Source organism: Apis cerana, linkage group LG11 (assembly GCF_029169275.1).
Source record: "Apis cerana isolate GH-2021 linkage group LG11, AcerK_1.0, whole genome shotgun sequence".
NCBI lineage: Eukaryota > Metazoa > Arthropoda > Insecta > Hymenoptera > Apidae > Apis > Apis cerana.
The window spans coordinates 14983465-15006669 of record NC_083862.1 but is presented as its reverse complement, the minus strand read 5'-3'; the positions used below and the strand labels follow the sequence as shown (position 1 = coordinate 15006669).

The 23205-nt window shown below is 25.0% G+C and overlaps 5 protein-coding genes across 16 annotated transcripts; 2 read left to right on the top strand and 3 right to left on the bottom strand.

The window, feature by feature from the left end:
- The first annotated feature begins 822 nt into the window (after positions 1 to 822).
- On the top strand, positions 823 to 3952 carry LOC107995904 (ADP-dependent glucokinase). 2 transcript variants are annotated; one of them, XM_017053642.2, is made up of 5 exons: positions 823 to 1211; positions 1344 to 1631; positions 1726 to 1862; positions 1930 to 2378; positions 2458 to 2720. In XM_017053642.2, the coding sequence occupies exons 1-5, from the start codon at positions 880 to 882 to the stop codon at positions 2698 to 2700; spliced, it is 1449 nt and encodes a 482-aa protein (XP_016909131.1). In that variant the 5' UTR covers positions 823 to 879; the 3' UTR covers positions 2701 to 2720. The 2 variants fall into 2 exon arrangements, with proteins under 2 accessions (XP_016909131.1, XP_028521490.1); XM_028665689.2 differs by having other exon boundaries at positions 824 to 1211; positions 2489 to 3952.
- Positions 3802 to 10964, bottom strand: LOC107995905 (zinc finger matrin-type protein CG9776). Of its 3 annotated transcripts, none has more exons than XM_017053644.3 (9): positions 10804 to 10964; positions 10188 to 10492; positions 9989 to 10120; positions 9335 to 9500; positions 9077 to 9255; positions 8619 to 8999; positions 8132 to 8237; positions 6879 to 6997; positions 3802 to 6810 (listed from the first exon to the last, which is right to left on the bottom strand). In XM_017053644.3, the coding sequence occupies exons 2-9, from the start codon at positions 10482 to 10484 to the stop codon at positions 4474 to 4476; spliced, it is 3717 nt and encodes a 1238-aa protein (XP_016909133.2). In that variant the 5' UTR covers positions 10485 to 10492; positions 10804 to 10964; the 3' UTR covers positions 3802 to 4473. The 3 variants fall into 3 exon arrangements, with proteins under 3 accessions (XP_016909133.2, XP_016909132.2, XP_016909134.2); XM_017053643.3 differs by having other exon boundaries at positions 9077 to 9258; positions 10804 to 10962; XM_017053645.3 differs by lacking the exons at positions 9989 to 10120; positions 10188 to 10492; positions 10804 to 10964 and adding an exon at positions 9562 to 9620 and having other exon boundaries at positions 9077 to 9258.
- A 1014-nt stretch (positions 10965 to 11978) lies between these two features.
- Positions 11979 to 13611, top strand: LOC107995989 (replication protein A 14 kDa subunit). The gene is made up of 4 exons (XM_017053827.3): positions 11979 to 12138; positions 12218 to 12326; positions 12474 to 12660; positions 12784 to 13611. Exons 2-4 carry the CDS (start codon positions 12249 to 12251, stop codon positions 12879 to 12881), a joined length of 363 nt encoding a protein of 120 aa, XP_016909316.1. The 5' UTR covers positions 11979 to 12138; positions 12218 to 12248; the 3' UTR covers positions 12882 to 13611.
- LOC107995987 (GATOR2 complex protein MIOS-B) lies at positions 12783 to 17025 on the bottom strand. 6 transcript variants are annotated; one of them, XM_017053826.3, is made up of 16 exons: positions 16873 to 17025; positions 16618 to 16790; positions 16342 to 16536; positions 15978 to 16277; positions 15665 to 15892; positions 15346 to 15507; positions 15089 to 15270; positions 14891 to 15024; positions 14713 to 14823; positions 14291 to 14654; positions 14087 to 14225; positions 13876 to 14014; positions 13606 to 13813; positions 13320 to 13531; positions 13166 to 13238; positions 12883 to 13100 (listed from the first exon to the last, which is right to left on the bottom strand). In XM_017053826.3, exons 2-16 carry the CDS (start codon positions 16736 to 16738, stop codon positions 13095 to 13097), a joined length of 2574 nt encoding a protein of 857 aa, XP_016909315.1. In that variant the 5' UTR covers positions 16739 to 16790; positions 16873 to 17025; the 3' UTR covers positions 12883 to 13094. The 6 variants fall into 6 exon arrangements, with proteins under 6 accessions (XP_061938368.1, XP_016909315.1, XP_016909314.1 ...); XM_017053825.3 differs by having other exon boundaries at positions 12883 to 13238; XM_017053823.3 differs by having other exon boundaries at positions 12883 to 13531; positions 16873 to 17024.
- Positions 17026 to 18667: 1642 nt separating this feature from the next.
- On the bottom strand, positions 18668 to 23009 carry LOC107995928 (ras-related protein Ral-a). Of its 4 annotated transcripts, XR_009832077.1 has the most exons (7): positions 22340 to 22515; positions 21370 to 21488; positions 21082 to 21290; positions 20827 to 21001; positions 20232 to 20348; positions 20046 to 20151; positions 19508 to 19546 (listed from the first exon to the last, which is right to left on the bottom strand). XR_009832077.1 is itself a non-coding variant. In XM_062082382.1 (6 exons), the coding sequence occupies exons 3-6, from the start codon at positions 21472 to 21474 to the stop codon at positions 19442 to 19444; spliced, it is 594 nt and encodes a 197-aa protein (XP_061938366.1). In that variant the 5' UTR covers positions 21475 to 21488; positions 22340 to 22525; positions 22872 to 23009; the 3' UTR covers positions 18668 to 19441. The 4 variants fall into 4 exon arrangements, 3 of the variants coding, with proteins under 3 accessions (XP_061938366.1, XP_016909177.1, XP_061938365.1); XM_062082382.1 differs by lacking the exons at positions 20046 to 20151; positions 20232 to 20348 and adding an exon at positions 22872 to 23009 and having other exon boundaries at positions 18668 to 19546; positions 22340 to 22525; XM_017053688.3 differs by lacking the exon at positions 20046 to 20151 and having other exon boundaries at positions 18668 to 19546.
- Between the last annotated feature and the right edge of the window lie 196 nt (positions 23010 to 23205).

Here is a 23205-nt window from a genome sequence, read left to right as displayed (position 1 = left end):
AAATTACCCAAATTTAAATCTATATATGTTATTAGTAAAGAGTCGATTTTAGGAGCTTCCATTTTCTATTTGTAATAACTATTTTTCATTAACTTCAAATTTATTATTTACTTACAATTTATTTGTAATTCTATGTGATTAGTATATGCTATATATTAGTATATGCTTATAGATTTTGAATATTTTTATATCTTATAAGAAATCTCAAATACTTAAAATCTTTATTCTTTTGAAAGAACTTGAAGTAAAAAATTATTTACATCTTAAATAACTTTTAGGATGAAGTCACATAAGTATTAAAAAATTTTATTGAAATTTCAAAAGAATATAATCATATATTTTAATGTATTTCTTTTTTGTATTTTACTAATTAATATCATATATTTTTTACTTTTTTATTATATTACAATTTAAAAATTGTAATCAAAATTATATAATTGTATTGTATAAATATAAAAAAGATAAATTTCTAAATCGAAAATAAATTTTTAAGATTTATATATGTATGTATTCTAAGATGTTTTATGTTCAATGGAATTTATAGATTAAATTGCGCTAATTGATCATATGTTGTTTTTAAAATAAATACTATTAAAAAAAAATGTATTTTTATTTTTCAAACTTATATTTTTTTGATATTTTGTTCCAAATTTATAAATATCTTATTTCAATGAATTAAATGCAAAATAAATATATTTTCAATTCTTTCTTTAAAACATAAAAAACTAATATTAAAATAATATAGCATTATAAATAAAGTTAAATATTTGTAGTTATATTTGTTGTTATCGATTAATAAAAAAAAATACTAACGCATTGATTAGATTATAAGAACTCGGTGATAATAGCGCTTGTTCATTGTTCTCATAGCAGTTCGAAATGGGGTATAATAAAGGATTAAAATTAGGTACAGCGTTTACCATATTAATAGTTTTAGTTGCAATTTATTATAGAAATTCGGAAAATGTTCTCCAAAAACGTTTGCAAGCTTTGATTCATGGTTTAGAAAAACTTGAAAATAAACATGTGATGACTTCACGACCAAAAGTAGCAATAGGTTATGGTGTATGTACTGATGTATATATCAATGCTAAAGATTTATTGAATTATTCTGAAAAAATTGGGCAACCGCAACATTTCGATGAAATCAATACAGAATTAGAACTTTTAAAAAGTTTTGCCTATTATTTTCGACATGGAGCTGCTGCAGAGTAAAATTTTTTTTTACATAAATTTTATATATTTTAATAAAAAAATTTTTTTTTATTTAAAATTTTATTTAAATAATTTAAAATAATTTAATTTATTAAAATTTTATTTTCATAAAATATATATTTTTTTAGAAGATACATGGCAAATAGAACATTGTTTGATGAACTTGTTACCAAAGCTCGTTCATTTCCTTCTTCTTATACTACTATTGGTGGTAATGCAGCAATTATGGCACTAAGATTTGCAAGAGAAGGATGTGATGTGACACTTGCTGCAAAATTAACGAGATCTTTACATCAAATGATACCACAAGTTATTAATATCGTAGGAGGTGAAGTGAAAAGAGATGACATTCACTTAGTAATAGAATATAAACATGGAGATATTTGGGGTCCATATTCTAGTGCCAGAGCTAATAGGTATAATACTTAAGAAGCTTTGGAGAGAATTATATGAAAACATATATGATCATAATAGATCTCCCTAAATAAGTATACCTAAACTATTTCATAGGTACATAATTCACAATGATGCCAATAATCCTAGGATTAGTTCTCTTGATGCATTTGATAATCTTTTGTTAATGTATGAGCCTAATTTACTTGTTATTAGTGGTCTACAAATGATGGATAATTATCCATTTCCTGAAGGTAATTAAAATTTTATTTTTGATTATAGTTTTGTAATAAATTTAATAAAATATTTATCAAAATACAGGTGATAGACAAAAACTTTTACATAAGATAAAAAAGCAAATGATGAATCGATCTGTATCAACTAAAATTCACTTTGAAATGGCTTCATTCGCAGAAGATAAATTCCTTTTTGAATTATGTGATTCGATAATACCATATGCTGATAGTTTAGGGATGAATGAACAAGAAATAGCTAATTTGCATAATGCAATGTATTATGGAAATATTTCATTAGTAGCAAATTCAACACCACGTATAGCAACAGTTTTAGATCAAATGCGAACATTATTTAAATTGATACGTATGAGAAGCAAAACTATTGAAAATTCTCGAGAATTAACTAGAATTCATGTACATACATTAGCCTATCAAGCTATATTTACTGTTAAAAGTTCCATATGGAAAAATACTATGGCTGCAGCAGCTAAAGCTTCACTGACAGCTCATAGACATGTATGTGCAACAAGTTATGTAAGTAAATAATTGTTTATATAAATAATTCATTAATTATAGAATTCAAATCAATATATGTATATTTATGAAATTTCAGGTAGACATTAAAAAAGCCGCTTTGATTTTAGATGATAGTTTTTCGACATCAATTGTTGATGGTACTCGAATAGCTCTAGATATTGACAAACCAGTATCTTGTTGGGATGAAATATTAAAAATAGGAAACAAAGATATCCCTATTCAAGTATGTGTTGCACCAGTATTAGTTTGTACTGAAGCGGCACAAACTGCTGGCGGTGGAGATAATATTTCAAGTGCGGGTCTTGTATTACAAATCTAAAGTATTTTATATTTTCAAAATAGTTGAATGACACTGAATTTTCGTATTAGTTTAAGGCAATCACGAAATCTAAAATATTAGATTTCTTTATATCATCAGCTTTGAAATTCTAGATTATAGAATTCATTCCATAAAATATCATTCCATTATGGTCCAAAATATATTATTTTCTGATAAACGTATGTTTAGAAATTAAAAAATGACATTATTTTGTTATTTTATTCTGTTATGAAATATGTTAAAAATCAACAAAACTTAGAATTAGTATCAAAATAATGATATTAATGATTTTATCTATTTATATATCTTAATTAAAAATATATAGATATTTTATCTTTTCATGCATAATAAAAGACATATTGAAATCATGCATAATATCAAATGATATCAAAAAGAAAGTAATAAAAAAATTTTATATATATATCGCGTAAAGTTTTTAGTATAATTTATATATATATATATATCTTTGAAGTAACTTTTAACTAAATATTATTTCGTGTATAAGTTGTTTTAATAATCATTTTTAAAATTAAAACTAATAAATTATTATTATTTATGTTTTATATATATATATATATATATATATATATATATATATATATATATATATATATATTCTATGTTTATACGTTTTACATAATATCATTAACATTATCATCATAATATATTGATATGAAAATAATATTATGTTTCTAAATAATTCTTATATAATATTTAAGAAATTGTGAAATATTGTGTATCAATATTAGGCACACATACACACATATATGTATTACTTATTTTCAATATACATATAATTCATGTATATTATATTGTGCTATGCAACATTTATATTTCATATTTAATGATTATTGGCAAAAAAATATTATATCATTAAATCATCTATTGTATGGAAATCATATATTGTCAAAGTCAAATTGTTTATGATGTGTGAGGGAGGAAAGGGGAAAGAGAGAGGAAAATATAGCCTTTAAATAGATATATAAAATAATTTTCAAATGAAAAAATGAAATACAAAGAAAAAAATAAACAAAGCATAGTTTTAAATAGTGCAATAAAAGTGTTTTTTTGTATTACTTAATTGTATAACATCAAGTCTTATTTCACATAATTTCGTTATTTATTGATGAAATATTATTTATAAATCAATCAATTTTACACTTCAAATTTTTTTCTAAACACTGTCTTTATACTGCACTTAATAACATTGAATGTAAATATGTTTTCAATAATTAAAAACATTGATTACTTACATGTCTAAAGTAATATTTTTAATAGTTTTATGCACAAATAGAAATTTAAGTTTTGACGTATGCCCAAGATATACATATATATATATATATATACCTGAATTAAAAAATAATTATATGACATTGCAGTTTAATTTTTGCAAATTCTTAAGTATATCTTGAAATACTTTTTGTCAAAATTAGGTGAAAGCTGTATATTCAATAAAAAATAGTAAATATTTCATAAGATCATTTTCCATTCTATTATTTCATTGAGGCAATACTATAGTATTGTTTCATCACTAATACGCAAAAGAGAAACATTTACTATTTCTCATTTAAAATACTAGTTTATATAATTATACAATTCGATTTTAATATAGTTATTATATAAATTTTACCACAAGGAATTACTACCAATTCATTATTTTGCAATTAACAATTGTTTCAAAGAAAAAGGATAAATAATCAACGTGACTTTTAACGCTAGATCCTTATCAAAAGAATATTTGAGGCTGAAAACATGATGAATTTATAAAAAATTTTATAGAATTGTATCTCCTTCATCAATGCCTAACATTTTCAAATCATCTGGTCCAGGTTGAGTATCTACTTCTGTCTCCGCTTGAGTAATTTCTGGTGGCGGTTGATCCATGTACTCTGGTCCATATCCCACACACCCTAACATACTATACATTGATGCATACATGATGCTACTTTCTTGTTGATTTTGTTGTTTTGTTTCTGTTTCCTCTTTTGGAAAAATAATATTTAGTGCTTCTTGCAAATCATCAGGCAGAGGAATGCTTGGATCAGTTCGTTTTTCAGCAGGTTCCGGTATATCAGAAATATCTTGTGTAGTGTTTTCTATAGTCGGAAGCGGAGGTGGTGGAGGATTTTGATGATTTTGTACGAAAGGAGGTACAGTGGGCATTTGAGGTGGTGGATTCGTCATGAAAGGAGGATGACTTTGTACCGGTGGACGTACTGTTTGATGAGGAGGGAATCGTGGTTGACCTTGAACGAATGGGGGTGGATTAGTCATAAATGGTGGTGGAGGTCGATTTGTTGGAAATTGTGGCCTGCTTTGCACTGTTTGTTGTGATTGTTGTTGTTGTTGTTGTTGCTGTTGTTGTTGTTGTTGTTGTTGTGATGTAGTCGAGAAAGATGGTGGTGGTCTATTTAGAGGAGGCGGAGGATGTGGAGGTAAAGGTAATTTGGATATACTGTGCGTTTGTTTTTGCTGCTCCATCATTGGTTCTTCTATTACTGTTTCCTCCGATTGATCTTCAATTTCCATATCAACTACTTGTTGTGTAGGTTTTGTTTCATTCAACACTGGTGGTGGTGGAGCTACTAATATTTTCATTGGTTGATTTTTGTTATTTTGAGATGCATTGAGCGTATTATTGGTAGCATTATTATTATTATTCGCTGCGGCAATAATGGTGCTACTATTACTACTATTGGTAGTATTATTATTATTACCCAAATTTATTGGAGTTGCAAGTTTGGTGATATGTACCACACCAGGTGGATTAATAATTTCATTGGGAACTTTTGGTGTATCTTCAAATTTACTTTGTTGGTAAGGAAGAGGAGTAATATCTTTTTCAGGTAACTTTGGTTCTTCAGCTTTCTTTTTAAATAATGGTAATCTACCAATGAAAGGTAATTTACCTTTCGATACCTGAGGTGCCGATTTCTTAGTTTGTATATTACCCTTTTTAGATTTAGACGCAGATTCATTTGTTTTCTTTTCAAATTTGGACTCATCGTTAGATGAATTATCGTCTCTTCTATCTTTACTATATTTATCATAACCCCTTTTTGGACTGTCACGCCAACTTCTTTCGCGTCGTGGAGAATCGTTACTATCTCGTTTCCTTCGATCATCGTAATAATCTCTCTCCCGATCTCTATCTCTGTCCCTATCTCTTTCCCTATCTCTATCCCTATCTCTATCACGATCTCGATCTCTGTCTCGTCCACGTCTTCTTTCATACCTGCTACTATAACGATCATATTTATCTTCTCGTCTGTCATATTTTCTATCACGATCATCTTTATATCTATCACTCTCCCGTTCTCTTTCATCTTCTTTTTCCATAGACTTATTTTCCGGCGGTTTCACAGTCATATTGACTTGCTGCTTCGTCCAGAATCCCATATGTGGTTTAGGCATTTCTTCTGGTTTTGGTAACTCAATTGGTTTATTGGCTATAGGTTGTGGTTTTTCTTCTTCCTTCTTTATCCAAAAAGGTTTTGGAGGTTCTTTTGGTCCCCAAGCTTCCAAATTTTCCGGTTTTGATTTATTTGAGAAAGATGTCTGTTCCTGTTCGTCTTCTTCTTCTTCAACTGTCTTCTCTTGACTCAATCTTCGGTTACTAATTGATTTCATTTCCTCTTCTTGTTTAGCCTTCAATTTATCTCTGATAGAATTCAATAATTGTCTGTCATCAGTTTCTACTGGTTGTGGCTCTGGAGTTGGTGGTTGATTCAAATGCTGCGCCATTTTTGACCAATGTCCTTTTAATTTTATTCGATGATAATCTATTTCTTCATTTAGTATCGCTTGTGTTGATGCTTTCATTTTATTTCGCATAGCAACACGAATACTCTTGGACATATCTTGATCGGAGTCCGTATCCGAATTTTCTGATTCACTGGAACTGTCGCTGCCACTACTTCTGTTTCTTCGTTTCTTAGATTTTTTCGATTTTTTTTTACTTTTTTTCGATTTCTTCGATTTTGGCGGTGGATCGTCATCTTTATGTTTCTGTAATTCCATTTGTATTTGCTTATGTTTTTCTTCTGAAAATGCTTTTTCACGATCTGCCATCCAATCGGTTTCCCAATGTGGATTTTGTTCCACAAAACGCTAGATAAAATTGTTATTTAATAAATTTTAAATTTTTTTTTTAAAAAGTTTTGAAATTAAAAACTTACAGAATAATTCTCAGAATGTTGCTTAGATTTCAAGTGCAAACTTGCACAATGAAGATCGCCGATCCAGGAATCACAAAGCTTACAGTACCATGCCGTTGCAGCACTGAAGAACTGTAAACCTATAAGCAAATAATTTAACACTTAGCATTACTTAAGCTTTGAAAATGGTAAACAATTTAAGTTCATAAAGAATGACCTTATATTCTGCCACGACACATTCATGTCACTGAAAACAAAAATAATATATATTAAAAGATGCTCAACAAATAGTTGATAACATTAAATATTCTTCCGTAGTCTCCCACGACGAATTCTAGAAGAAAAAAGGATAGGAAAAAAATTATGTTTTATTCATACAAATATATCACAATAATGTTACATATAAAATGAAAATAATAATTACATAAAGCAACATAATGAAACTTTTATACACACTGCAATTGCCTTCTGTAACTTTCTTTTAACTTTTATTATTATTGAAAGTTAAGAATTAAAGTTATTATAAAGTTTATATGTACTTTTTAAAATCAATTGGCATTTACAGTATGTTTGACAAAAATATTTTGATTTATAATATACGTTATACACGTATTTGTAAGTATAACAGATATATTAAGTAAAATAAGTGACACGAGTGATAAACACAATTTACACATCTTCGTTATTTGTATTCATACACGCACCAGCATTATAACATTGATTTATATAGATATTTGTTTCACATAGATAAAATCTTCTTTTGTTCATTCTTGACTATAAATGGACCTATGTACGATGAATCGACGAACAGTACACTTTTGAAGAATAATTTAAATAATTCGATTATAGAAGCTGAAATATCTGAAATTGCCCGAAAGTGTGCTCCTCGAGTCCATTTAAAATCCAGTGCATCTCTATGGTGTTTATATCGTTGCTACAAAATTTGCTGCTAACATTGCGATGTAGACAAAACACTTCGCGGAGATAAAAAAAATCGTTCCGCGTATAAATTATTAAAACGATTCATTTTCACAATCATTTGATACATATTATTTTTATTATATAATAATTTAAAAAAAAGAAAGCGAGAAATATTTAAAGCATATTTCTTTTGCGTACATAAATTGACTTTGCAAGTCAATATGTTAATGCAGACAAATTTTTGAGCAAACCATAGCTGTAGATCTCTTCAATACATACCGGACACCACAGTGTCTGTGCACAAGCTACGGAATTGTATTCTATTAGTAATTATCCACTGAAATGAACCATACCTTTAATAGGTGTTCTTTTCGTTGGTAGTCCAGGATAATAGGGCACTTCCTTTTCCGTTCCTTCTCCATTCCGCTCATGCCAGGGCATATCAACTATCTTGCGTTCCTGTTGCAGGGAATGAAATATTAGTTATAATGTTTCCTATAATACTATACAAATATTCGGTGGTACTTTTTAATGAGACATTATTATGGTACATTAATCAGACTATGTACCAAGTACCTGCAGGTCGATTGTTACTGTAATATATCATCCTTATATAAATATAGTTCAAATTAGAAATACATAGTTTTAACCGAATCCGTTTGTTCTCTCACAATGTAAATCAATTATCAGTTAGATTTTTCTGCATCCTGTTCTAATGATTATAAAAGTTATTTGTAAAAACGATTTTCAATTAAAAATTTCTACATTGAATTATTGAAAATGCCTATACCAAAGCTGAGTTTTACTAAGACTCTATTATTAGAATAATAAGCAACTTACTAAGCAAGCTTCTTTGTGCTCATTGCTATGCAGATGATTCAAATATTCCTTTGCCGTTTTAGGAAATATATCGCAGACTTTACACCAATGCATTTCTGGATCATAATGTACGAAATTGTACATAGGTTTAGAATCTTCAGGAGACCTTCTTTCTTTCGAATCTCTTTCAATTTTGGATTCCTTGTCAGAGTCAGATACCGATGATCTGTCGGGTGATTCCGATTTTCCTTTTGGAAAGTCTTCTTTGGGACTTCTTGAACGTTTGTTAATTTCTAATTTAAACTTGCTTCTCAAATCATCGACAGTAGCTTTGTCTCCTATAATTCCGGTAAGCATATCGATTACGTTATGTATCGATTTCATTTTATTTTGTATTTCAATCTGTAAATTAACAATTATTACACAATAAAAAATTATTAAAATATATCATTATTCATTTTGTATAAATTATTATATACCTGCAACTTTTGATTTTCTTTTATAATACGATTATTCTCTCGTCCACCTTCTTTACCAATTTCATCGCACTGTTGTCGTAGAATCTCCAGTTCACGTTGTAACGTAGTAGATTTCTTAACATATTCTTCCCGTTGTTTAGCCAAAGTTGCTTTTTGTTGCTTTACTTCAGCTGCGATCGCTGCTGGGCGTAGAATGTAAAAATATGTTAAAATAATATTAATTAATAAATTTTTGCGGAAATAAAATAAGAGATTCACCTTCCTTCTTGGCATCTTCTGGTCTTGCCAAGGATGATACTAATCCAGAAGTACCACTATCCATTGGTCTTGATGATTCTTGTTGGGATGTTAGTGTGGGAGGAGGTGGTGGCTGTTGATTGTTATAAGGTACCTGATTCCCTTGCCAATTTGGTGGTGGATAATCCTAACAAAATAAATATACATTTGATATAAAATATTCAAACAATATTTTTATCAAACCTTACCTTTATTTGTCCATACTCAAATCAGAACTTTGGATAATACACGGAAGATTCTTGAAGATGAATCATCTGGTCAATAATACTGGTTTCCAATGTCGATGCCAATAAAATAAACAACGCGAACGTTATACTTACGAGGGGATTCACAATATTTCGCGATTCAAAAGAACATAATGTTCATCCCCCAAAAAATGAACAATACTACCAAATATTATTCAAAACACTTTGGTAGTGTACGTAATAATTTCATAATTACTCTTATAAGTTTATACAATGCGATTAAACCTATGAATAGGTAATCAATTCAAAAGTGATAATATTTAATTGTATTGCTTTAACTGCAATACAATTTTAATTGTCACAATATAAGCTGATCATTCTCATACAACATACTCCTTGCAATTAATATATTATCTTTCAAAAAACTTACACTGCGATAACCAGTGGGTTGCTGGTAACTGTAGTCATAGCCTTGTCCATAGTTATAGTTGTAGTTATTATATCCTTGGTTGTAAGCAGGTAAAGGTGGTGGAGGTTGACTGGTGTTTGGAGGTGGAGGTGCCTACAAAATAAATATGTATCATTTGTATAATGATTTATTTTTTTTTCTTGATTTATGTTTAATTTACCTGATATTGATTATGAACTGCTGGAACATAACCACCAGTATTAGCTGGATTAGGTGTAGAAGCTTGAGATTGAGATGTAGTTTGCTGTTTCCAATCTTGTTGTGAACGACTAGAATCTTTTCTTCTTCTATCTCTAGAACTAGAACGTGATCTTCTATCTCTAGATCGAGATCTACGATATCTACTTCTTCTCGGAGATGGAGATCGATCATATTTTCTTGATCTTCTTCTATGAGATGAATCTTCTGAGTCTGCACTAGGGCTCCTTGGTCCTTTACGTCTTGATTCTTGCTCCATTTTTCAATCTCAATTTGTAAAAAAATATATTAATCAAAATTATCAGGTTATGTTATAATAAGAAATTTTTATTTAGCGATAAGTAATGAAAAATATATCGATAGTATAATCGTATGATATAATTTTAATGATAATAATAATGTTATTGTCCTATAAATTTCGATGGTTTTATATTCATGATAAAATTCAACGATTCTAACCACTATATGTATTAGCAATGAGAAGAAATTTTAAATGTCGCATTGCAGCCATTGTTATCCCATCGATAAAACATAGTCGATATTTTTTTGACATATTAACCGTTATGAAAAATATTTACCTTTCTTAACGATTGCTTTATAATTTTAGTACTCTGTTCTCGGTAAGTACTGGTGTAAGATAACGAAAATAGAATATACTCCAATTCTTTTGAGAATCATTCATACGACATAACGTAGACCAAAAAACGAATGGAAGAAGCCGCTATGACTATAGGTAAAATACATAGAAATAGAAATCTTAGATGGTAAAACTCAAATTGTTACTTATATTCACATAATAAACTATGGTGACCAACTTTAAAAAAAATTTACTATATTTTAAAAATTAAATTTTAGATAAAAATATATTTAATGTATATATATAATTAATTCTAAACAAATAAATAAAATCTAAAACAAATAAATATAGCAAATTTTTAAAAGACATTAAACATTTTGAATTTCTTTTATTTTTTTTTATAAATTTTATCGCAAAATGAATTTCAAAATGATGATTTTACTATAGTATTTTGATTTTAGGGTTTTTTTTATAAATTATATGCTATATTAGATTTTAATTCAATTCATTTGGAGGAAAGAAATATAAAACAAATTTAAATCATCTTCTAGAAGAAGAATTTCATGATATAATTAATATTTAATTATTTATTAAAAAACAAATATATAAACACTATGCAAAATCGTGATATTGACTTCAAATAATATAATATTTTTTTTCTCATTTATAAATCACTTTATAAATATTGAATTTAAATTAAATTAAATTTTAATTTTTGTCTATTTTAAGATAATCAATATTATAATTTTATGTAATATATTATTATAATTTAATTATAATATTAATTTAAATTTGAGTTGAACTTAGGTATATTTTCATTATTCAATTGAAAAATAATTAAATTTGGCGCTATTTCTATCGTTCATTTCAATTGGATAAAAATTTATATAATGACATATAATTTGCAAAAATCCTTAAAAATTCGCAATTTTATGTAAATAATTTTTGAATTACTAAATTCTAAAAATTAATTTAAATCGTTTTTTAAATCAAACTTTATAAATTTTTTTTTAAATTTAACTGAAAAATATTGTAAATTATATTTGTTTGATAAATCTTATAATTCTTAATCTTATAATATATTCATTTTGAAACATTTAATCACTTTTGATAGATAAATAAATATATATTTGTAAAAAAAATTCTTTGATATTTTCAAAATTTGTTTCGTTTTTTGTCATCTTCATGACTCTCATCATTGACATCAATACATTATCTATGCTATCTTCATTATATTTAATAATTGTCTATACACAGTAATCCCACTAGCGAATCATTATTTATTCTCTTTTCTCTCATTAGACTTCGCTTGAAGTCTTTCAAATTCTATAATTTGGTAATATTGAATATTGGTATCTGCCATTCTATGATATTGATTATAAATTAAATTATTGCTGAAATATTTTTTTTTTAAGAACGATTAACAAATAACGGTTAACAAAAAATATGAAGAAACGTATCGATGGCCGTCGATTGGCACAAAATATTGGAGAACAAGTAATTTTACTTGGAACTATAGGAAAAGTACGGTTTGTTTTAATATTAACAAAAGAAAAGATATAAATATGATTATAATATTTTAATAGCAACGATTTATTTATTTATACATTTATTATTTGCTTTATTAAAATTAATTATTTATTGCATCTTATTGCATTCTTTTATCATTAGAAAAGTTCAAATGGTAGAAATTTAGAATTAAGAACAACTGATGGTGTACAAGTAAATGTAACTTTACCAGAACCAATTGATGGCAATGCAGAAGGTTATATAGAAGTACATGGCACTTTGCAATCTAAATCTACAATGAATTGTAGTAATTATATAGTGTTTCCTCTTAATTTAACTGAGGAATTTGGTAAATGTATTATCTTAATATTATATCATAAACAGAATATATGAATATTATGTATACATATATTAACATAATGAAAAATATATATATATAAAGACAAAAAAAATATATATATATATATTACAGATGCTGATCAATATAATGAACTGATGATTATATTAAATATAATAGGAGTTGAAAAATTAACAGAATGTGAATGTGAGGAAGAAAATAATGATTTTTAAATCATTGTAGAAATGCTTTATAAAGTGTTGATAAAAAAAATCAATTATACATCAATTTCTTATGAGAATACTATCATTTTTACATATATTTAAAATTATAAATTATATTTTTTTAACAAAATGAAATTGTATCTATAAATAGAATAAGCAAAATTCATTATCCTTTATTTTTAATATTTATGTTTTGTTCCAAGAAATATATAAAATAACGTCCTAAAACTTAAATGAATATTGTTAATATTTATAATTTTTATGATTTCATTTTTTATTTATATTATACTTACTGCTATTTTACACGATGCATCTAAAGAAAAACATCTGCATGTACATGAAGTCACTGGACATTCTGAATGTTGACTATATAAATAAAACGATATATTGTTACAAAAGATAAAATATATACAGAAAATTAAAAATATGTACATAATTTTAAAATACCGAAACCAATGTGTAATATGATCAGCATGACCACCATGTCTACATGTTTGACACCATGTAAACCAATTACTGAATTCTGTCAATTTATTATCACATTCATCACTTCTACTAACTCCAGATGTTGTCATTTGTAATCCACTCACTGTACCCATATGCATTAAACAAATTGCACATCGTGGTAATGGTTTTCTACAATTTGGACATGAAGACATCTATATACATAAAGAAAATTTTATTTTAATTATTATTTTATAATAAAATATTCAAATAAAAACATGTAAATTACCTTTAATTTATTGGGTGTACTTCCTAGCCTACCAAATGGTCCTCTTGCTCTACTCAAACCCTGCATGAAAGCTGATATACTTTTACCACAAAAATTACAAGAAACATATATCTGTTGAGGAGGTTTTTCATTTGTTGAAGATCGCATAGCAATATCAAAATGAGCTCTTTGGGTCCACATTTTCCATGCATTTAATAAATTTCTATAACTAAATTTTTAATGTTATTTCTTTTTCACAATTTTTCAGATAAATATTATTTATTACAATACCTAGTAATCCAAACTTGAACTTGGTTTTCTTGGAGCAATGTTGGTGTAAATGCTCTTATAGCTATCAAACTACAACTTTGAACATCACCAGTAATTTCTAAATATCGATTTAATAATTGTATACCTTCTAAACTGGCACCTAGATAAAATTATAAATTTAGAGCTTACATTAACAGATTTATTATAGATTACGTAAATTTGCTATACAAACCTGTTAAAAGAAAACCAGCTAAGTTTCCTTCATCAGTCAATTTTTGAGTTAATTTTTTTAAATATTCATTTAATTTATTATCTGATAAAAACATAAGAGCAAATGCTACTCTATCTTCAACTGCCATACCATTTTCATTCTATAAATATTTTTTTCATTATTTACATAAATAATTTTTATAAGAAAAAATTCATATTTACTTACTAAAACATTTTCATATGAATCATCTGCTGTTAAAAAAGCAAAAGTTGCTCTCAAATAAGGATCTGAGAGTTGAGATCTACATTTTAAACATGATTCTCTCCACATACTATTTCTATCTTCGGAAAATCCTGATAAAGCCATAGCAACAATATTTAAATTTGTAGACATTGACATTTTAGTAGCTCCTCGATTTAGAATTTCTATTGCTTGCCGTAAACATAAATTAAAAACTGCTATTGCTGCTGCTCTTGGATATGCACCTTCTCTTTCTAATCTTTCTAAAAATAAATTATCATAAAGGCTATTGGTGTCTTTATCAAATCTCCAACCACATAAAAGTAATCCTTTATCTCTGTCTGGAGATCTATAACATAAAACTATATTACAAAACTTTGATATCATACTATATTAATATTTTATACCTATAAATTTTTGCAGTATGATTAGATCCTATATCCGACCAAGGACGATGAATTAGTTCCGATTTTAAAAAACCATTATTAGATCCTTGTCCATCTAACTTTAAAACTGTTCTATGTAATATTAACAAACATTATTTTGTGAATTTTTAAATATATTATCAAAAAATCTTTAATTTACCTAACACCTGGATGTTTATTATCTGTACATGGTATAGTACCATCTTCTACCAAATATCGACTTAAGTACAACCATTGCCACAAATTTTTGAGAGTATCATTTTCTGCTAATTCTCCATTTTGAGCCAGCTCTGGCTATAAATATATATATTAAAACATATATATTATATAATATAAAATATACATTTTTTTAACTTACAAGTAAACCATATTCTGAAGTAGCACGTGTTTTAGTTAAAATAGAAATATCATTCAGAGCTTTATAAATATTATCATTACTACATATATATTTAAATGATTTAGAAGCATGATTCCAAACAAGATGAGATCGTGTTGACCAGTTTACTGTAATTCTTTCACAAACTGTATAATCTGTAAGTCCTTTAAAGAAATAAAACAAGATCAAAAACATTTTATTCAAAAATTTTATAAATTAATGCTATAATATAATCAAACCTTGTTGAGATATTGCCAACAATCTATTCACATGTGTTGGATGCCACGAAAAACTTACAGGACTATGCCAAGGTGGTGCAACTGTTCTTTCTAATGCTCCAGGTTCTGTATCTTCTCCTCCTCCAATTCCACAATGTTGAATGTCATATAAATGTAGTGTCACTTTATTAATATAAGAAATTATATTAATTATATCAATTAAGAAATTATATTATATTATATTATATTATATTATTATATTACTATTATATTATACATAATAATAATATTATATTTATTCAATTTATAATTATATTAAAAAAAAATTAAAATATTCTACCTGAATCTTTTTGTAAAGCACCTAGAAGATTATGTCTAGTTGGACACCATAAAACCTTTGTAATTTGTCTACTTTGCGACAATGTTAAAACAGGTTTTTCAAAGCATCTTGTATCCCAAATTGTTATTTGATTATCAACACTTGAAAGTAAATGATAATTATTGTGTGGATTCACTGATACATTATAAACTGCTTTAGTAGCTGTTGTGTTGATTACTTTTGCAGAATCTAATATTAAATAATTTAATATATATAATGCAAAATAATATAAAAAAATGTAATTATATTATTTTATATTATTTTATATTAATACCTCTAAAATCAATGATTTTTAATTGTTTATTATTAGTGCCAACTACCATACATTTTTGTTCATTTTTAAACCAAGCAATGGAATGTACAGTTTCAGAAACACCAACTTCTGTTATAGGTCTCACAGAATCCATCTGTACTGTATTATGATGATGTATTCTTTCAGAAGTATGTAAACCTTTGTTTATATCCCATAATAAAATGGAATGATCTTTACTATGTTTATCTAAGCCAGATACAATCAAATTTGTATCTATTGGATTCCAAGCAACTGCATTACACTGTCTGGCATGTTTTGGAACTATAATTATATAATTCTTAAATATAATAAAATACAAATTTAATTATTTATTGAAATAATATACCTAGTTCTTTTCCACTGAGACCTTGAGAATCAAAGATTGTTGGAGCAAAAGTAGTTAAAACAACTTTTCCATTTGCTTGACCAACAGCTAACAATATATCTGGTTCCAATTGTGGATATATATCAATACATTTAACATAATGATGATTGGTATTCGTTGCAAGTAAATGAGCAACTGTAGAATCAGAAATCTTATCTGCAAGAAAATATAAAATTTTATTTTTCTTATCAAAACTTTATTAAATGTAAATATATTTTATAAACAACATTTACTTACATAATTGTTTATTATTTTCTTTTATTTGCATAACTTCATATAAACAAATTTCTGTACCCCATGTAATAAATTTATTAGCATGAACTGGAGACCACTGTACATCGAGTTTAATACTACTCATTTTAGTAGTATTTTTATGAAATTTTGTTAACAAAAATAAAATACATTACTTTCTAAAATAACAATAGAAAAAATAATTTGTTATGAGACTATGTATATAATCTTGCTTTATAATCTTAAAAAATATTCCTTAACCTCGAACATATTTCTTTTGTATTAAATATTTCAATTTAAATCTGACACTTTTATATTCACTTCTTTAACCATTTTATAAATGATTAATAGTAACTTACATTTTAGATATTAATAATAATAATAATAAATTATAGTGATAATAAAAGTTTCTATACGTTTCAATTTTTCATTGGATATTTGAAAATGTTGTCCAATTTTCGCTTTATGTAACGGGTAAAAAAAAATTATTTATATAACGGGTAAAAAATGGTTTTTAAAAAAATACAAGTTATCATCACTATTTTAAAAATCTTTCTATGTTGAAATATAAATAATATTAAATAAGTATTATTATTAAATTAATAAAAAATTCAAAAGTCAAAATTATTTTTTATACATTATTATTTTCATATTTATACAATTTTGTGCAAACATATATATGTATAAGATTGTACCCACATTACATTTACATATATTGTGTATATAGTTCGATTAATTTATCAATTAATAATACATCTTCATACATTTCATACATTTTAAAATATATGATATAAAAATCATATACAATAATTTTTCTAATTTTTACAAAATGCACTTTATTCAAAACCATAAATATAATTAAGTTGTAAACACAATGTTGCATAATAATTATATAAAGAATGATTTGATATATGATAGTATAATGACTTTATATATGTATACATATATATATATATATAGTGTGTGAATTCATATAAAGATATTTTTTGAGATGAAATTTATTTTTATCTAATAATGCATTGATAAAATTTTTTTAAAGAATGCGATTATATCATCAATTTCAATTTATTAACAATGAACACTTAAAAAGGCACAATTAATTTCAATAGTACAAAAAGCAAATTTCAATAGTACAAATGCAAAAAAAATATTCTAAAACTTTATTATTAATAAATATGCTCCAAATTATAATTATTTTTAAAATTTCAATACTTAATAATACATACATGTATATATATATATATTTATTTATTTGTAAAATATAATATCAACTTTATTTTTTTTTATTCTTTCCATAAATAAATGCACCTCATAGAGGTTTAAGTCTTTCTGATAAGTAACATTAATAATGTTTTCAGTCTATTGAAATCTATTAATTTATAGATATTAAATTTTTAACACAATATAATTTCTTGTTCAATAAAAAAATGTATATATTTGAATAATAAATTGTATTTTAAAATATATACACTTAATGACTTTCTTAAAAATAAAATATAAAATAAGAAAGTCAATAAGAATGTTATTTAAATATCTAACATAGAATATATATAATTTATAAATAACATATTTTAAAATAAATTTAAAAGAAAATAATATCGCCTGAATGCAAATATTTAAAATTATTTTTAAATATTTTATTCTTATTCAAAAGTATAATTTTTTTTTTTTAATAAAAATTAAATTTGTCAAAAAATTGTCAAAAAAAAAATTAAAAAATATTTTATAATTTTTGAATTGAAGATGTAAATATAATTATTCTATTTACATCTCTATATCTGGAATACAATGTTATTTTATTAATATAAAAATAATGAACTATATTGTTTGTACATAATTGCAGACTGTAAATTAAAATTACAGAATACTAATATCAAACAAATTGTGGATTGATTACCATGTCTTCTTTACTTTACAGTGCTATGATTGTTTTAGTATAAAATTAATAATTTAAATAAATCAAAATTGTCAATACTTTTCAAATAAATAATATAGAATATATAAAATAATATAAAGAGTGCTGAAATCATTCAAGGTTTCAAAGAAACATATAAAATACAATGAATATATAATAATTTTTTATTTGCAAATAAAATTAATTACAGTATTTCTATAATACCTGCAACATCTTTTATTAACTATTATTGAATGATCACGAAATATTGTGCATAGTATAAATGTATAATATGTATATATATATATATATACACATGATACATGAATGTATATATATAAATATATATATAATATGTGTATATACATGAACATATATATTACATGCACATGTATGTATACATACATATAATCTTTTTCTCTTATGGGTAATTTTTCCGCATTTCTCTTTTTTTTCTTTTTTATATTAACTGAATAACTATATATATTTCAGCACTCCAATGATAATGAAAAATTAAAAAATAATGTATTAATGTATAATATAACTTTGTGCACTATTTAAAACTTTTACTCTTTCTTAATGATTACAAAAATATGACATAAATTAAAGGTTGTATGTATGAATTATAATTATATGCACCAGTGCATTACAAATTAAACAATTAATATTTTGATGGAAAAGAGTACAAGTTTACAATTATTACTATAATAATTATTAAATAATATGTAAATTATGTATTCTTAATGCAATTGTTTTATTTTTAGTGTCAATTCACTGTAAAGTGTCAGAAAACTTTCTTCTGTATGTATATGTATATATGATGCATTTGTATATATATTTGTATATATGTATGTATGTATACAAATACATTTCTCTTACTCAGGTTTTTTCAATTAGAAGTCGAACGTTCCATTATAAGAGCTTGTTTTACATTTGTTAGAGTAAAATACAGCAATTTCTTTTCTTCTTACGTTCACTTCCATCTCCTTGATTTTCTTGCGCTTTACGTGCAGCTATTGCACGCATTAAATCAAAAAATACCTGAAATGGAACACAAAAAAACGATCAATTTTCATTTCATATTTTTATCAATTTAATGTCAGAAATTGAAATTATAATAACTTTGCTATATATTATCAATACTAAATCAGAAATAGAATTTATTTTCTATTTATATCTCTTATTTAAGTTCTATTAATATAATATAAAATGTAGTATTATATATTACATATATAATGTAATATAAAATATATTGAATGAGCAAAAATATAATATAATATTTATTAGATAGAATATTATAATATTTACATTACTAAAATAACCATGCGTCATAATAAGTTATACATGAAAATGTGTTCATTCCCATCTTTTCATTTTAATAAATTTTTAATAAATTAAAAAAAAAATCAGTTTGTGCTTTTATAATTTAATAAAAAATGATACTGAATTGAATTTGTACATGCATATGCAATATTTCAAGCATAAGCTAGAAACAACATAAAAAGCGAATTGTATGTAAGAAATTTTTTTTTGTACGTGCCTGTGAGAGACACTCTGCAGAAAGTTGATACTTCTGATATAATTGTTACCTGATGATAATTGCACATATATATTTATTTAAATTTCAGAAAAAAGTGAAAAGAATACTGCAATAATAAAATTTCTAAATCATTGTCCAGTTTTTCATTTATAAAAGATTAAAAACAGTGCGAAAAAAGCAGCAAACCTATAGAATTTTGCACTTCTTTTTCTTCCTTGTGGCACGGTCCTTTCCACGACCGTTGCTTGCTGATTTATCTTCAATCTTGCGCGATCTTATTTCACGCATCAAGTCGAAAAATACCTGGAAATGTGCAATTGATGCCATCTCAAAGCTTCAAGGCTTGAAAAATGTGCTTTACAAATATAAATAAATGCAATTTATCTTTATATATTAATTTTATATTTGTATCAATATTTTTCATTACAAAAGAAATGTGTGCAAAAGCTACAAGATGTATATATAGCAAAGAAAATAAAACATACAATAAATGATCAATTAAGCTAATTAAATAAATTTCATGCAATTCTTGTATTCTAAAAACTATTGTAAATTTAATAGACAATATAAAAATATCTTAATGATGCATGTGCATTTTTTACATACAATTTTTTTACATAAATAATCAAATCAATCGTTTGTAACAAATTATTTTATTTAATATTATTAAAAAAATTATTAATAATATTAATTTTCTATATAAAAGACATTTATTTTTTTATTTTTAGCTACATATATATATATATAAAAAGAAAAAAATAAAATTTGATTATTAAATTACCTTATCAACATTTTCTTTTGTCTTTGCACTTGTTTCTACATATGGTACACCCCATTGTTCTGCTCTGGCTTGAGCTTCATTTAAACCGACTTTTCTTTTCTCTTGTAAATCACTTTTATTTCCCACTAGTAAAAATGGAATGTTTTCATCATTTTTTACTCTAAGGATTTGTTCCCTAAATATATAAAATTACATAATTTTGTTTTGAAAATTACATATATACATATTTATAATTTAAATAATTTTTTTATTCACCTAAATTCTTGCGTAGCTTGAAAACTATCATCCTCTGTTATAGAAAATACACAAAGAAATCCTTCTCCACTTCGAAAATAATTATCTCGAATTGCTGCATAATCTTCTTGTCCTGCAGTATCCAATATATCTATTTGTACTTCTTCTGCATCTAACACAACTTTCTTTCTATAAGAATCTGCTTTTGTAGGTTCATAATCTTCCACAAACTAATTTATATATAAAAAGAAATCAATAAATTAATAATATAATTTATTATTTATAAGTTTTTTTATAAGATCAATATACCTCATCATACATAAATTGTAATGTGAGAGCAGATTTTCCAACGCCTCCACTTCCAACCATTATAACCTTATGCATTGCTTGAGTAGTACCTGGTTTTTTGGACATTTTGTTATATTTTTCTGAAATTAATGAATAAATTTTGATATCATAACAAAACAAAAAAATTCATATATTATACAAATATCATATATCATATATTTATGATGTTAAAAAATTTTTTTATGCATAACCATTATTAAAAGATAATATATTAAACAAAAGGAGAATATGAAATTACTATTGTCAATGTGAGAAATCTAAAAACAGTAAGAGACAATCAGAAATTATATACATTTACCTATTTTGTTTATATTGTACTTGTTTATATAGTACAAATTAATTTTATCTATTGATTTGTATCATATTTATAGCATCAAAGAAATATAACACTTTTTATCACAATAAACTTTCATATAAATAATGTATTTGTAATAAATTATTATTTTCTCATAAATTGCGTATTATATATAAAAATAAAAAATTGGACAATTAATAAAATGACAAATTATTTTTCTTTAAAATTTAATTAAAAATAACATATATTTATAAGTTAATACATATAAATTTATAAAATTTAATTATGATTTTATAATTATTAAAATGTAAATAGAATTTAATTAAAAATATTTTAATATACAGTGACATTTAATCTTTTCATTATGTTTATATGTATATTCTGACAAATACGAATAGGAAATGTTGTAACATAAATACAAAAAAGTATATCAATTTCTGCAAATTGTAATATTATTTATTATATTTAATTAGTAAAGAAAAGCTAAAACGATAAGAAAACACATAAAATGTATCAGAATAAAGAATAGTGAAAAAGGCGGTGCCACACGCCCAATTTTAGGAATGCTCATTTCGATTCTAAATCCCTGAAATTTCATTCGTCACACGTCAGTATAAAGTTTAAAATATTTCTTACCTTAATTGGTGACAAACTTGAATTGTTTAAATACTTTCTTAAACGACGCTTATCAAACAATTTTTGCTATTTTTTTCTAAGACCACAGTCGTTGTGCTTTACTGGATTGCAATTGATAATACCGATAATTGAGCAGAGTACCGGGCACTCTACCGGCACCTTACCAAACTGTAATAATACTGGCGCCTAAAGTAAGTAGTTAATCTTTTTTTCTTTTCTATCATCAAATTTTATAATTTAAAAAAAATTATTAAATATATCTATATATCTTATTATCTTTATTTTTTTAAAAAATTAATAATATTATCAAACTAATAATAAACATATAATGTATATTTAATTTTATGAAAATAAAAAATTTTAAAAAAATTTAATGATAAATTATAACTTAAATACGCTAATGTCCCTAGAACAATAAATTAATATTTTAAAAAAAGAATTTTTTTAAATAAATCTTGTGTTTCTATAAAAGTTATATTAAATTATATTATATTATAATAGCTTTTCAGAATCATATATTTCTATTTGTTACCTTTTTTTGAATATTTTTTATTGATTACGGAAGCAAGTGCTGCATTCATACATATTTTTTATTTTTATTGAATGTCATATAATATTTATATATTTGATAAAAATTATTAATAATAAATATGACAAAATATAAAACATTCTTGTTTCAATTATTTTACGCTTTTCTGCATTAAACCAGAAAGAATTTGTTAGAAAAGAACAAGTGACGTCAAAAGAAGTCGCGTGATCGTTCTCGAGGCTACGGACTGGTCAGAGGTATCTCTTATAACAGTGGTCTTTGTCAAAAATCCACCTAAAACGGACGATATATTATCATTTTTAACGAAACATTTATA

Coding starts and splice junctions, on each gene's coding strand:
- LOC107995904 (XM_017053642.2), top strand. CDS start 880: ATGGGGTATAATAAAGGATTAAAATTAGGTACAGCGTTTACCATATTA. Junction 1,863..1,929: donor TAATTATCCATTTCCTGAAG/GTAATTAAAATT, acceptor ATCAAAATACAG/GTGATAGACAAAAACTTTTA. Junction 2,379..2,457: donor ATGTATGTGCAACAAGTTAT/GTAAGTAAATAA, acceptor ATGAAATTTCAG/GTAGACATTAAAAAAGCCGC.
- LOC107995905 (XM_017053643.3), bottom strand. CDS start 10,484: ATGGAGCAAGAATCAAGACGTAAAGGACCAAGGAGCCCTAGTGCAGAC. Junction 8,238..8,618: donor AGCACAAAGAAGCTTGCTTA/GTAAGTTGCTTA, acceptor TCCCTGCAACAG/GAACGCAAGATAGTTGATAT. Junction 6,998..8,131: donor GAAAAGAACACCTATTAAAG/GTATGGTTCATT, acceptor ATTTGCTTATAG/GTTTACAGTTCTTCAGTGCT.
- LOC107995989 (XM_017053827.3), top strand. CDS start 12,249: ATGAAGAAACGTATCGATGGCCGTCGATTGGCACAAAATATTGGAGAA. Junction 12,327..12,473: donor TACTTGGAACTATAGGAAAA/GTACGGTTTGTT, acceptor TTTTATCATTAG/AAAAGTTCAAATGGTAGAAA. Junction 12,661..12,783: donor TAATTTAACTGAGGAATTTG/GTAAATGTATTA, acceptor TATATATTACAG/ATGCTGATCAATATAATGAA.
- LOC107995987 (XM_017053823.3), bottom strand. CDS start 16,738: ATGAGTAGTATTAAACTCGATGTACAGTGGTCTCCAGTTCATGCTAAT. Junction 15,025..15,088: donor CTTCAGAATATGGTTTACTT/GTAAGTTAAAAA, acceptor ATATATTTATAG/CCAGAGCTGGCTCAAAATGG. Junction 14,824..14,890: donor AATAAACATCCAGGTGTTAG/GTAAATTAAAGA, acceptor AATATTACATAG/AACAGTTTTAAAGTTAGATG.
- LOC107995928 (XM_017053688.3), bottom strand. CDS start 21,474: ATGTCCAAAAAACCAGGTACTACTCAAGCAATGCATAAGGTTATAATG. Junction 21,291..21,369: donor TACAATTTATGTATGATGAG/GTATATTGATCT, acceptor TATATAAATTAG/TTTGTGGAAGATTATGAACC. Junction 21,002..21,081: donor CAAGCTACGCAAGAATTTAG/GTGAATAAAAAA, acceptor TTATATATTTAG/GGAACAAATCCTTAGAGTAA.